This window comes from Corylus avellana, chromosome 7, assembly GCF_965113065.1.
Source record: "Corylus avellana chromosome 7, dhCorAvel1.hap1.2, whole genome shotgun sequence".
NCBI lineage: Eukaryota > Viridiplantae > Streptophyta > Magnoliopsida > Fagales > Betulaceae > Corylus > Corylus avellana.
In genome coordinates, this window is record NC_142496.1 from 8,976,508 (window position 1) to 8,992,246 (window position 15,739).

Here is a 15,739-nt window from a genome sequence, read left to right on the forward strand (position 1 = left end):
TTAGCATGTGTATGCAAATTTTACATTTGTACACTTATTTATCACAGTTAAATCACTACTTATCATAAAAGTTTAAACTAATAAGAAGATGTAAATTTAATTATTAAATTAATATTCTAACACTCATCCTTACATGTTAGCTCAAACTCTATTTTATTAGGTGAGACCCAATATAATAAATAACCACTTATTTCAAAAGTTTAAATTAATAATAAAAAAAAAGACAAATTTAATCATTTAATTCATATATACTCTAATACACATGGATTGACATTATATATAAAATGCTTTAATATAAAATAAATGTAATAAATAAACGTAAAAGTAGCATTATCTATATCACATTTGTGTAGTGCTTTTATATGTGTTTTGAACAGACACCCAGTTGCCTATATCTAAAGCCTGCTTTTATAATAAACCAATTTCAAAATCCATCGATACCATGCTTTTCCTTTTTAGTGCTTGGGACAAAATGCAACAAATACCTCAATTATCGTTTTGATTTTTTGATTTCATAAGAAGAACACAAAATATGGGCTTGTGGGTGGATTCCAAAATCAAAATGGGTGAACTTCTCTTCTCCGGAAAGGACTCCCCGACTAGTGAAGTCAAATTCTTTCAAAACAGATTTTTTTTTTCCGGGTTCTTATGAATCTTTACTGTGATGCATGGAAAATCTCCTGACCAGTCAATCTTGTAATTAAATTCAAATCAACTTTCTTGTTCCTCATGATCAATTCCAATCAGGGACGGAACTGGGGTGGCCAGTGTAGGCCATGCCCCCCTCTCAATCGAAGGAAAAAAAAAATAAAAAATAAAAGGTTAAAAAAAAAAAAAATTATTTGGTATAACTTTTTTTTTTTTTTTTTTTTTTTTTTTTTTTTCACTTATTGACCCCTATCCACTAAAGTTTTTTATCCTTGGATCTATCCCAAGCTCTTGCTGCGTCCCGGATTCCAATCCCAGAAATTTGTCTGATTCTTCCATTGCATATATGTATCATTCATGAAGACAAGAAGTTGTCAAATCCATCATGGGCGGCAACAAATATGATGCAAACAGGCCGTTTTAATCTTGATGTCAATTTTAGATATCCTACCAAACCACCATAAATTCATTGACCTTAGAAGCTAGCAGCCACTAAGCACTAAACGAGTGGGATGGGATTCTGCTCATTGAGGGTAAGCATGCATGCTAGGAGTTGACAGCTTAATAGTGTTAACATTAGTCATCTTTGAAAGATAATATAAATTATTAAAATGCAAGGCTATTGGTTCGTTCTGCCACCCTTATTTGGCTAAATGGCTTGTCCATCCCAGTATTTTTGTTATTAAGAGACTATTAACAATTTTTTTGGTAGTTTGTGAGACTATCAATTCGGTGGTAGCTTGAGGTAGATACGTGGACTTTTCCCTAATATAAATTATTAACATCTAAACTTTTTGTCAACTTAAAATTATAAGAACATATTCATCTCGATATTTGATGAAAGTCAACTTAAATTGTTGTTATTATTGATATTGAGTAATGTTATTTAGTAGACTGTTATATTACTGACATACAACTAAGATGATGTTGTAATAAAAATCAGCTATTGGAGTCATTTTTTTTTTTTTTTTTTCATAAGTGTTGATTCAAAGCTTATTTTAAGTGTCACATCATTAAGTTGTATGACAGATTGTATAGCAGTTTACTAAATAATCTTACTCACTTGACATTTTTTAGTATAGGCTAGGTGATAGGATAAGGTTATGATTATATAGGATAATAGTTGAATTGGAATGCAATTCTAATTCATTAGGATTAGATTATTTAAATTAGTATTAGTTTATTTAATATTAAGATTATGTTATTAGAATTAGAGTTTATTTGAATTTGAATATTAGAACTTTAGGTGTTATCGCTTTAAGCTTTTTCTACTTGTATTTCTATTTAAAGACCATTTCGTTATTAATGAGAATCAGAGAATGATATTAGATATTTTGTCTAAGTATTTGATTAGCGTAATCCAGTGTCTAAAGCGATGTAAGTTGTTTTCTTCATTTCTAGAGCATTTTGTAAAACACTTACAGGGAGGTCAATGCTAGGTGTTTGACCACCATTCGACTACTGGTCGACCACTGCATTTTTCATTGAGAAGTTATTGTTCGCTCAGTGTCTCTCGTTCGACCACTGTTCGACTGCAGGTTAACCGCCCATGAAGAAATGATTTTTTATTAAGTGTGGGGACAACTAGGGTTTCATTTGACTTCGTTGACTAAGTCAATATGTAGCGTTCGCCTCCACCGTTCAACTGCCAGCTAGCAGACACCCACAAACAAGACAACCAGGAATCCTGGAAAGGACCACTGAAGCAGAAATTCAAGTCTCCATGTTTTTAGCTTTGTCTGTAGTACCGTTCGACCGCCCACCATCCGCCGGTCGACCATTGGTCTTTGTGTTTGCAGGAATCCTGGATCATGTTATCTACTGAGATGATTCCACGTGGTAGAAGTCTTCAAAAGTGCTTCACCGTTCAACCGCTCAACTACCACCGGTCGAACGCTGGCCCAGTTGTAGTCAACATCGAATCTACTTTCCAGAAAACAGGGACCTAAGTAGACAACTGTCATCCACTTTCCAGCACATGAAGCTGCACAGTTCAACCGCTCCTTTCTACCGGTCGAACGCCAGTCAGCTAAAGTCCAATTATTGTGCTGACTTGCCTTGTCCCCTTGAGCCTATAAATATGGGACTTGGCCATTCCTTTTCTTAAGCAACATACAAAGTATATCAGCTCACCTAGAGAGAAAAGCCTTAGTGCTTAAGTTTGCTTGTTTGTGTGCCAAGAGAGATTGTTTGTGATGTGCCTTTGAGCCATACTCTCTTAGAGTAATTGCTGAATTAGTTTCTAGCAAGTGTTAACTGTTTTGTTGTGTTGTAATTATTGGTTGCAGCTTGCTAGAGGTTCTAACAAGGAAAATCGATAAAAGGAGTACCGGGGGGTCCAAGAGGATTACCGCGATAGCTGGGCAAGTGAGTCGCTTGTCTAGACGGGTTCATGTCAATTTCCAAAGGCTTTGTATGTGTGAACAACTTGTATTTCCTCCTCATTTTATAGTGAATGATTTTCTGGGTCCGCTGCCCCTGAGTGATTTTTCTAAGAGGTTCTTGGTTTCCACTTCGTCACCAAAAAGCTTCTTTTAATTGCTTTATTACTTTACATACTTTGGTGAATGCTGCTTGTTGCATGTGATTAATTTTAATTCTACATTATTTGTATTCACACATATTCAACCCCCCTTCTAAGTGTATTTGGGAGTCTTGGCGTATTTTCAATTGGTATTAGAGACAGGTTCACTCCGTAAAGGATTAATTTCCTGAGTGTGATCTTGTCTACTCCCTTGATGTCTTTATATCCGGATTGTGCTTTAAATTTTGTTAATGATAATATGTTGCTTGATATTCCATATTACTCTGATTGTGATTTTGATAGAGACATTGATCTTCAAGATACTTACTATAGATTGTTTACTAAGTTCTCTGAATTAAGAGTAATCAATGCTAACTACTTGAAGAATCTTAGAGATGTTGAAAATGATAGAAATCTTTTGTTAGACAAGCTGAATGGTTCTTGTGAAAAGTGTAGTGCTTTGAAATCAGAAAATCTCATGCTTAGTGATAGAGTTAGATCATTAGAAAAGAGGTTGGTTGAATCTAGCTCTAGTAAAAATCTTCATGATTCAATTCACAATGAGTTTGTTGATAATCTGGATGCCTCCTCTTCTCATGTGAATCATTCCTCTTTGGGTCCTAGAAATCAATCGAGCTCCAAATTCATTCCTACTTGCCATCATTGCGGAGTCATTGGTCACATTCGCCCACATTGTTTTCATCTTAGAACAAAAGAATCTAAGACTAAGGAGAATGATTTCAAAATGCATGAATCCGATATCATGAAACATTTGATGGTTTTGTCTGATCAAGTAAAAGAGGTTAATGAAAAACTTGTTGCTGTTTCAAATGCTTCTTGCCAAGGAAGTCCAGTTATATGTACGGAATCTCTTCCAAAAAAAAAAAGTTCGTCAAAAAGGAAGATGATTCATGTCTTGTTTTTCATATTGCTTTAAATGTCATTAATTCTTGCTTGTGGTATTTGGCTAGTGCTTGCTCAAAACATATGACAGGTAACAAGGGCCTATTCAAGGAACTTAAGGAAGGAAGAGGAGGAGGAAATATCACCTATGATGATGGAAGCAAATCCAAAGTCTTTGGAAAAGGGGGGGTGGAAATTCCTGGTGTACCAACTCTTGAAGAGGTGTTATATGTTGTTCGGCTAAAAGCAAATCTTCTCAGCATTAGCCAATTCTGTGATGATGATCTTGTTGTACAGTTTTCCAAAAAGGAATGCAATATTTTTGAGAGCTCCGGCACATGGATAATAGGAGGTGAGCGAACTGCAAACAACTTTATGGTCTCTCCGCAAATCCTCATCTCAAATGCAGCAAAGCCACCTTGGATACAAGTTCTCTATGGCATCAAAGGTTATGGCATCTAAACTATCATGACTTGTGCAAATTGTCAAAAAGAGATGTCATTGCTGATTTGCGTAAGCTAGACAAAGTTGATCAGGTCATTTGTGGACTTTGTCAAATTGGCAAGCAAACTCGTGCTGCTCACAAGAAGAAGTTTGGAATACACACCTTTAGAAATTTGGAACTCATACACATGGATCTCATGGGACTAACAAGAATTGAAAGCATGGGAGGTAAGAAATACATTCTTGTTATTGTTGATGATTTCTCACGATATACTTGGGGTAATTTTGTTGAGAAAAAAATTAGATGCATTTGATCAAGTTCAGAACTTGTTCAAAAAGATTCAAAATGAACAAGGAAGTTCCATCCTTCGAATAAGGAGTGATCATGGAAGAGAGTTTGAAAACTTCTGTGATCAATATGGCATCAATCAAGAATTTTCTTCTCCTATTACTCCTCAACAAAGTGGCGTGGTGGAGAGAAAGAATCGGGTAATCCAAGAAATGGCACGTGTTATGATTCATTCTAAAAATCTTCCTCAATATTTCTAGGGAGAAGCTGTGAACACTGCTTGTCACATCATTAACTGGGTGTACCTAAGACCCGAGACCACCATGTCGCCCTATGAGATATGGAAAGGAAGAAAGCCAACTGTGAAATGCTTCCGGGTGTTTGGAAGTACATGCTACATTCTCAGGGATCGAGAAAATTTTGGGAATTTTGACACCAAAAGTGATGAAGGTACATTTCTTGGATACTCTTCTAACAGTCGTGCTTACAAGGTATTCAATCATCGAATAAACACTGTGATGGAATCTATCAATGTTGTGATAAATGATGATTATAGTACTTCTAAAGAAAATGTGCCTCAAAACAAGGAAGATACCGATGATCAAGAAGAAGTCTCTACTCCCTCTCCAAAGCATCTTCTCAAGAAGCCTCTTGTTCGTGTGGAGAAAGATCATCCTTTAGAAAATGTTCTTGGAGATGTCAATGAAGGGCTTCGGTTGAGAAATAGAGTGGTCAATCATATTACCTACTCTTGTCACCTCTCCAAACTTGAACCTAAGAAGGTTGAGGAAGCCTTGGAGGATGAAAGATGGGTTGAAGCTATGCATGAAGAACTTCATCAATTCTCACGAAATGAGGTATGGATTCTATTTCCTTGACCTCATGATCATAATGTCATTGGTACAAAATGGATTTTCAAAAATAAGTCTAATGAAAATGGCATAGTTGTTCGGAATAAAGCTAGATTGGTTGCTCAAGGCTATACTCAAATTGAAGGAGTAGACTTTGATGAAACTTTTGCTCTTGTGGCTAGATTGGAATCTATTCGAATTTTACTCTCCATTGCTTGTCATTTCAAATTCAAATTATATCAAATGGATGTAAAAAGTGCTTTCTTGAATGGAGTTATTCAAGAAGTGTATGTTGAGCAACCTAATGAGTTTCAAGATTCCTCTCTACCTGATCATGTCTTCAAACTCAAGAAGGCATTATATGGCCTCAAGCAAGCTCCAAGGGCATGGTATGACATACTCACTTCTTTTCTCCTAAAACAAGGGTTTGTTAGGGGAAATGTAGACATGACCTTGTTTATTCGATCTAAAAATCATCATAATTTAATTGTCCAGATTTATGTTGATGATATCATTTTTGGTGCTACTTTGGATTCTCTTGCTCACAACTTTGCTGAAACTATGAAGCAAGAATTCGAGATGAGCATGATTGGTGAGTTAAATTACTTTCTTGGACTACAAGTCAAACAATCAAATGAAGGTATTTTCATCTCTCAAACCAAGTATGCCAAAGACTTAGTGAAGAAATTTGGGCTTGAAGGTAAAAGTCATGCTCGTACTCCCATGAGTACTAGTGTGAAACAGAGTGCTGATCTCAATAGGAAAAATATTGATCCTTCACTCTATCGAAGCATGATAGGAAGCTTGCTCTACCTCACTGCCAGTAGGCCCAATCTCTATTTCAGTGTTGGTGTATGTGCTCGATTTTAGTCAAATCCAAAAGAATCTCATCTCACTCCTATAAAACGCATTATGTCAATACTACACTTAACTTTGGTGTTGTATATTTCAGAGACACAAATCTTGACATTGCAGGGTATTCTGGTGCTGATTGGGCTGGAAATGCTAATGATCGGAAGAGCACTTCTGGTGAATATTTTTACATTGGTACAAACATGGTTGTTTGGTCAAGTAAGAAGCAAAACTCCATTTCCCTATGCATTGCTGAGGTTGACTATATTGCAGTTGGAAATTATTGTACTGAATTCTTTGGATGAAGTAAATGCTAGAAGATTATGGAGTAAGTCAAGGAACAATGTCTATTTTCTGTGATAACACAAGTGCTATCAACATTTCAAAAAATCCAATCCAACACTCTTGGACTAAGCACATTGACATTTGACATCACTTCATTTGAGACTTGGTTGAAAAGGAGGTAATATCTCTTGATTTTGTCTCATCGAAAAACCAATGAGCGAACCTATTCACCAAACTACTTGATGCTCTTCGGTTTGAGTTCCTTAGGAAAGCTATTGGTATTTGCGATGAAATGTAATCAGTCCCTTCCACATGACTAGGATCTGTTTATTTTCATCCTAGTTCATGTATTTTCGCATCTCTAGTTAGGTTTGCGTTTCATTCTCTACTTTTATTTCCATTTTGGGAAGGTTGGCGGTGTTGTGTGGTACCTTGAATTGTTAAGGTGGATATATTATTTGAATGCTCTTCAAATGCTTTTTGTGATATCCTCTTACATGTGTGCCTTGGAGATACTCGTATCATGCTTGAGTTGATTATCTTTACAATGAACCGTTATTGGCATTATCAAGCATAATTTTTTTGTGGCACATCTCAGTCATGCTATATCTATACACTTAAGTTTCAAGGACGAATGTCAATCCATGACAATTTGTTGTTTGTTGGACAAATCATTTGCATAGATTAGAGTTTCTTGCAGGTTGGATTGATCAAATGCTAGTTGAACCTAGAGCCTAAAAACTCCTACTCAAATTCCTTGTCTTGGGCTTCTTTTGTTAAATTGAAAGACACTTTCTCAAAAGAGAAACTTCAAGTTAAATGTACAAAATGCCATAATATTGCCAAGACTAAGGGGGAGAGCATTGGATGAAGGTAGCTAGGCCCTAGCAAGATAGGATTTGACTTCTAACCACCAATACAAGACATAAATTTCTTGCTTTTGGTTTGGAAGTGTTATGTGGTTCTTTGTCAATATATTTTTGTCCATCGATTGGCTCCTAATTGAGGCTTGTCACACATTTCACAATGGCATGACTAGTGATGGTATATATTGATATTTGCATGGAGAGTAAAAATGACTTTGATCATTCATCTTTTGATACTCTTGCATGCTTTGGATATTTTTGGGACACTCAACTAGAGTTTTTCTACTCTTACTCATGCTTGTTAAAAGAATCATACATTAAGGGGAGAAGTTGCTTTTCATGATTCAGTCGTTCATGAATTTTTGTTAAAGTTTGGGTTTGAGTCTTCCTATTCTCCATACGTGTAATGTTTTGTTTAAAGTGTTTCAGGAAATTAATGCTCCCTTGTCAATGTGTGACAAAAAGGGGAGTAACATTTGGAGGTTGGTGAAGGAAGGAGTTGACATCCATGAAGTCACATGTTTCTCTCGTTATTAATCGGATGTCTTGAGGTTTTTGGTTTTGTCACTAAATTGCTAAAGGGGGAGTTAGTTAGATATTTTGTCTAAGTATTTTTGGCATAATTTAGTGACTAAAATTATGTAAGTTGTTTTCTTCATTTCTGGAGCATTTTGTAAAACACTTATAGGGAGGTCAGTGCTAGGCGTTCAACCACCGTTCGACTACCGGTCGATCGCTGCATTTTTTGCTGAGAAGTTACTGTTCACTCAGTGTCTCTCGTTCGACCACCATTTCACTGTTAGTCAACCGCCAATGAAGAAATGATTTTTTTTATTAAGTGTCGGAAGAGCTAGGGTTTCATTTGACTTCGTTGACTAAGTCAACATGTAGTGTTCGCCTCCACCGTTCAACCGCCAGCTAGCAAACACCCGCAGACAAGACAACCAGAAATCCTGGAAAGGTCCACTGAACCAGAAATTCAGGAAAGCATGTCTCCATGTTTTTCAGCATTGTCTGTAGTATCGTTCGACCGCCCACCTACCACCGGTTGACCGCTGGTCTTTGTGTTTGCAGGAATCCTAGTTCATGTTATCCACTAAGATGATTCCACGTGGCAGAAGTCTTCAGAAGTGCTTCACCGTTCGACCGCTCAACTACCACCGGTTGAACTCTAGTCTAGCTGTAGTCAACATCGAATCTACTTTCCAAAAAACAGGGACCTAAGTAGGCGGTTGCCATCCATTTTCTAGCACATGAGGCTTCACCGTTCGACCGATCTTTTCTATCGGTTGAACGCCAGTCAGCTAAAGTCCAATTATTGTGCTAACTTTCCTTGTCCTCTTGAGCCTATAAATATGGGACTTGGCCAATCTTTTTTCTCAGGCAACATACAGAGTATATCAGCTCACCTAGAGAGAAAAGCCTTAATGCTTAAGTTTGCTTGTTTGTGTGCCAAGAGAGATTGTTTGCGATGTGCCTTTGAGCCATAGTCTCTTGGAGTAATTGCTAAATTTGTTTCCAGCAAGTGTTAGTTGTTTTGATGTGTTATAATTAGTTTGTTGTAGCTTGTTAGAGTAACTAACAAGGAAAATCGATAGTAAGAGTGCCAGAGTTTCCGAGAGGACTACCGCGGTAGCCAGGAAAGTGGGTTGCTTGTCTAGACAGGTTTGTGTCAACTTCCAAAGGTTTTGTAAGTGTGAATAACTTGTATTTCCTCCTCCTTTTATAGTGAACGATTTTCTGGGTCCACTACCCCGGAGTGGTTTTTCCAAGAGGTTCTTGGTTTTCACTTCGTCACCAAAATACTTGTATTAATTGCTTTATTGCTTTACATATTTTGGTGAATGTTGCTTGTTGCATGTGATTAATTTTAATTCCGCATTATTTGTATTCACACCTATTCAACCCCCCCCCCCCCCCCCCCTTCTAGGTGTATTTGGGAGTCTTAACGTATTTTCAAATGAATTAGACGTATGTCTTTGTAGTCTTCTCCTACCCTAAGTGGAGTATTGTGGTGTTCTTCTACCCTAAGTGAAGAAGTGTGGTCTCTTCTACCCAAAAGGAGCTCTCAAATCCCATCTCAAGTCACTACCCAACCTCGAGTACCTATCACTAGGGCTCTAAACCAAACCCCATAGATTGAAAGTCACTTGTTTTCGATAACTAACCCTATGAGTTTCAAAAAATAAAGTTTGAATAAATTTGATATAAAGATCGATGATAATCCCGTTAGGGTATTAATCACATTGGAGAATTTGTTCGGAGCTTGAAATGGAGAGAAATCAAGGGCCATTACATCCATCTATTGATGTAGTGGCGCCATTTCCCAATAGATGCAACTCTTCCTTTACAGAAATGCAACCCTTGGAAAGGTTGTTTTTATCCTTTATCAAATGACATCTCCCAAGGGAAACCTATCACCATGCATGGGAGATAATTGCATGGTTGAGGGTGCACACTGTTATAGTGTGATCATTCCCAACATACGCTGGGTATGTTTGGTAAACGATTTTGTTTCGGTTTCAGTTCGATACTATAGCAAAAATTGATTGATGTGAAAAAACGTAAGATTGTTTTTTTTTTTTTTAAAAAAAAAAAAAAGTAAAAAAGTAAGAATGTTTGGTATGGAAAATTGAAAAAATGAAAAAAAAAAAAAAAAATTTGTTTTATAGTGATTTTTTTTAGTTGAATTGTACTAAAAAGTGATTGATGTAATGTAAAAAGTAAGAGAATATTGGAAAAATAAAAAAGTTGGATGAATTGCCTTTGCCAAAAGCGTTTACCAACTGCACCCGCTTTCATCTCCCACATGAGCATATTATAATAATGGTCGATAGGATTTTCAGTTGGACATGATTTCTCTTGGTACCAAAATTGCCCCATGCCAACTTTCATCTGTAATAGCTATAGATTGGTGTCATAACATTGTCCTACGTGCGCACACTTATGTCATTATCGTATTTGATCGCACCCTTTACCATATGTTGCCCAAGGAGATGAAGAAAGGTAAGTTTTGGTTTTGTTATCATAGTTGACTAATTGTAGTGACAAATTTTGAATGTACTTAGAATTGTAAATTCTATGTACATTAATGTATGCTTTTGTCAATGAAAAATTATGTATATGGCATAGAGCTCTAGTGTCTCAGTGTTGATGAATATAGTTCACACACAAAAAAAAAATATAGCAATTTTCACTTCGTATTTAATGTCAAGGTATAGTAGTAGCGCTTGAGATGATTTTATTAGGCATTATTATTGGGGGATTACATAGATGAATCATTCTTTGAAAGTAAAATTTCTTCCGTCTCCTATCTTCACATGGGCCAAATCAACTGATTTTGATCGGTTAGGGTTGGTCCTATCAAGCCGCTCGCTATTAGTTATTGCATGGTCCCCCAACAAAAAATTAATTAATTTTTATATACCAAATATTATGGAAAACTACGCTACATCAACTTTGAGAAATAAAAAAAATAAAAAATGAATAAAAAGAATAGTGTATTACATTACTCAGAGTGTATAGCTAATAAATAAGAAGTTACAAATTGTGATACTACTTGTTGATGACCAACTTAGTTAAATCAAATGAATATCATCAAATTTGTCAATTTGAAAGATAACAATTTTTTTTTAAAAAAAACATCTAATTCAATTTTTAGACCAATTTAATGCTTTCTTTGTTGGTGGGGTCTTCCTAGAGGAGGAAGTCCAACATGCATTAATTAGAATATCTTGTTTCCAGAATTGGGTCATTCAGTGGATCTGAAAATTAAGTTTGGCCAGTTTGTTCTTAAAAAAAAAAAAAAAAACAAAAAACGAAAAAAGCTTTAGGGGTGCTATGACACCCGCTAAGCCTCAAGTGGCTCTGCCACTGGTACCTTGCAATTACTTAAATTATATAAAACTATAATAAATATTTGACGATTTATTAAAAAATTAAAAAATATTTTTCTAATCCTTTTTAAATTTGCAAACAATAACCATATGTGAAATATAAGCATAAATTAAAGCTAACTGGTTGGATAGGGAATCTAGTTGCTTTGAAAATTAAACATCTGAAAAATCAAACATTTCCAACTACCTAGAGGACCCATTTCTCCCACTTTTTTGCCCGTATCTGATGTGATTTTCCAAGTCGGCTAAGGACAATGTTCAACGAGAAACATGATTCCTCAATTATATTCAACTCTAAAACTCCTCCACCATCCCGCTAATGGGACAAAATAGAAAATGGGAAGATGACAGAAAGTTCTTGGAGGATTAGGGCATTTACTTTTCAAAAGAAAGAAATGGGGGAAGATTGGAAAAATCCACCTTCAACTTTTATTGGTTTTGAAATTATCCTTTTAAAGTTAGAAAATTCTCAATTAAGGGTATTAAATTTTCATTTTCTTTTAATTCTCTTCCGACAAGATTTTTCGTTAAATCTTATCAAAATTCTTTAAATATCTTTTTTTAATTAAAAAAAAAAAATTGTAAAGATTCATGCATCTATTTTTTTATTAAAAAAAAAAAAAAAAAAACATATGTGTAATGTTTTTAGAGAATTTTGACAAGATTTAATAAAAAATCTTAACAAAAGAAGGTAATTTAAATAAATTAAAAGTTCGATACCCTTAATTAAATTTTTTTTAACTTCGATAAGATAAATTCAAAACCCATGAAAGCTCGAAAGGGGGTTTTGAAGTTTTTCCAAATAAAAATGAACAATTTTTTTCTTTTTCTTTGGATACAATACAATATAAAAGTCAGACGAATAATTGAATGAACAATTTTTTTTTTTTTTTTTTTCTTTGGATAGAAACAATAAGATAGAAAAATGAACAATTACTTATCACTTAATGACATAATCCTAAACACTAATTCATCAACAGTTGGTTGGATTTCCCAGAACAAGATCTTTTGTTAGTTCCTCATCTGCCATAGTCCTTCCATGTTCCTCATGCTGCCTGAAAAATCATTCTCAGCCCAGTTATTTTCTACAACGTGGGAATTTGTAGCAGAATTTTCAAAATTCCCCAGTGTTGCTGGCATACTTCCCAGGTGGAAGGCTTCCATCTCATAGCCATTGTTGTCAGCATAATAGCTGGCCTTTACCAATGTGTCATAATCAGCATGAAATGGACTTGTTGGGTACTCTGAAATTTGACATATTTGGGAGATATTCATTGATTCTGAGCCTGGATTAATCTGCACATGCAGGGGATCCAAACTCTGTATTGCTTCTGCTGCTGCTGCTGCTGCAGGCTGTTGATGGGGATTGTCAAGAGGCTGATGAGGGATTCCTGAGTCCTGGAAAAACATTCCTCCAGAAGATGATGATTCTTGTATCTTTTGAAGCAACCTCGGCACCCAATAGCACCGAATAATGTCTTGAAATGCTGCGCTGTTTGTCTCAATCTTAAAAAGCCTTGCTTGTTTCTGCACCCGAGTTCTCCAATAGTTCTTTATCTCATTGTCTGTTCTTCCGGGTAGATGTTGCGCAATCTTTGACCACCTAAGATTAACCAAATGAACAACAAAATTGCATTAAAATCAGACCATAAATATACCAACAAATTCTACTTCACAAAAATTAATTAAGAAAGTGATGAGAAAATTACCTATTACCCCACTTGGAGTGGAGTTCAAGAATCAAAAGCTGCTCTTGTGGGGTAAGATTCCCACGCTTTACATCTGGTTTTAGATAATTTAGCCATCTCAATCTGCAGCTCTTGCCAGTTCTCCTCAACCCTTCAAACAGGAAAGGAAAATGGTTAACAAAAAAGCCAATAAATGATATCAAATTGCTACATCTTTAATTTACTGCTAATAATAAGCAGCTCAGCTCACCTGAACGTTTTGCAAGCAAATTCCAACGGCCCTCACCATGATGAGTGATATAGTGAATGAGCAGATTGTCTTCTTCAAGAGTCCATGGCCCTCTCCGAAGCTCATTGTCATCTTCACTACAAGTAGACATGGCGATTACTTATCAACAAACAACCCCAGAATCATGCACATGTATATGTGTGTGTAAAAGGAGGGCTTTCGGAGTCTTGAAGCCAAACCCCCCAACATTTATATGTCACAACTGAGCTTCAAAATTTCACCTTTCTACTTTTTTTTACAGTTTTGGGTGGCGGGGGGCTAAAATGGTCTAATGCATATAGTTCATCCTCAACTTTTCAAAAAGTAAAAAGTTTCGGGAGATAAATTCTTATATATGCAGTTTCCATTCACCTTCCATTAGGGAAAAGCCAAAAAAAAAAAAAAAAAAAAAAAAAGAAAAAGGAAAAAACAACTTTTTTTTTTTTTTTTGCAAATTGGTCGGTTCCTTGGTCTCTTAACCTGTTCTCGATCAGAATGACAGCTTGTGACTTGTCCACGATCCCCGAGTTCAAGTAGGAAATAGACATTTCTAAAAGTCAAAGAAAAGAGCCAAAAGCATTCTTCCTTTTTACCATTAATCATATTCCAATTGTCAGAAAATTTGAAGTATTGGCTCTTTATTTTATTTAAAGAAAAATATTGTATTATTAGTCTTTAGAGTTTGACTTTTTATGGAATCACTTCCAAGTATTCAAAATTGATTAAAACAATCATTAAGGTTTAATGTGTTATCAAATCATTCTGTATGTCATTCTTCAATTTACTTTTTATGATAAAATGTCACTTTATATCAAATAATTTTCCCAAACGTGTATGTATCGCACAATTAGCTTCATCACTTCTGATGTAAAAAGGATGGATCACCACATCAATTGCACCTCATTAAAACAAGCTAAGTCATTAAATATGTCCCAACCTCGACCTCCTTACTATGGGAGGCGAGGTGGTTCCATCAATCATCTCCACTAGATTCACCAATGCCACTTGTAACCCTCCATGATTTTGTACACAAACCCCTTTGAATTCCCGGTGAACTTGTCGAACCCAAGTGGCGCCTCTTCAATCTCCTTGTATGACAAGAGCTTATCCGATGACATGTTGTGCAACATCTCCTAGACGTAGATCTTGCGCATCTCCACACTGACGGTGTTGGCATTTGCATGGTTACTCAAGTTCTCGATGGCGATGAGCTACATGATTGTGGCATGACTGTTGATCCGCTTGTTGGCTTACTGATGGCAAGAATCGTAGGCGCCACAATGGCAAGGAGCTTGTCCTCCTACAATATAGGAAAATCTATGTGGATGAAATTGTTTGAGATTGATTTATTTGGGTCCTTGACTCAGCTGCCGAAGACAGTTCTAATGGTGGAGACCGTCTTAAAGATATTTGGGAGGTTTGGACAGTTTTGAGGCAGAATGTGTTTATTAGGGTTTTAAATATAGATTGCCGATTTATAGCTTAGAACTTTGGTTAATATTAAAGTGTAATGCAAAGTAAGTAGCTAGATTCTTTGCAAAAGGCTTTTGTTTGGAATTTAGCGCCTGAGGTAAGTAATCGCCAACAAAGATGCTTAAGTGCTAAATCTTTTCCACCATGAAAATATTATGTGTATAACTATGCATATCAAGCTAGCATGAAACTATTAATTTACATGTTGTGAGCTTAAGTTTTTACAATAATATTATTGATCAATAATATTATTGTAAATTAGCTTGTAAAATGATGTTTAATATTAACAGATGCTAATTGATGGGGATAGTTTGGAGGAAATATTCTCCAACCCTTTTTTTTTTTTTTTTTGAATCAAATTTGCTCATTCTCATTACAAAAGATAGAGCATTGATCTCCATCAAAACAAGGTCTTGAATACATTCAGGTGACTCATTGAGCCAGCACTTATCTAAGAAACATGATGTAGCCTCCTTAGACAGAGCATGAACAACACGGTTTCCTCCCTTGTGAACGAACATCATCCTCCACTGAGATAGACTTTCCAACTCACATTTGATATCCTCCACCATAAGTCTTGTTTTGCTCCAGTCCGTCTCCTTCGAGTTCACCGCATTTATCACTACTTGAGCATCCTCTTCAAAATGCATATTACAAAAGCCCATTTCCTTACATAGGTTGATTGCCACCAACAGTGCCCTTGCTTCTGCCACCGATGGGTCAAGACACCCCACCAAGGTTTTACAAAGAGC

At 35.9% G+C, this 15,739-nt stretch overlaps 1 protein-coding gene across 1 annotated transcript; it reads right to left on the reverse strand.

Annotated features, from left to right (window-relative positions):
* Positions 1-12,454: 12,454 nt before the first annotated feature.
* Positions 12,455-13,819, reverse strand: LOC132184750 (transcription factor MYB108). Its single transcript, XM_059598490.2, has 3 exons — positions 13,497-13,819; positions 13,268-13,397; positions 12,455-13,161 (listed from the first exon to the last, which is right to left on the reverse strand). The coding sequence occupies exons 1-3, from the start codon at positions 13,624-13,626 to the stop codon at positions 12,570-12,572; spliced, it is 852 nt and encodes a 283-aa protein (XP_059454473.2). The 5' UTR covers positions 13,627-13,819; the 3' UTR covers positions 12,455-12,569.
* Positions 13,820-15,739: the final 1,920 nt, after the last annotated feature.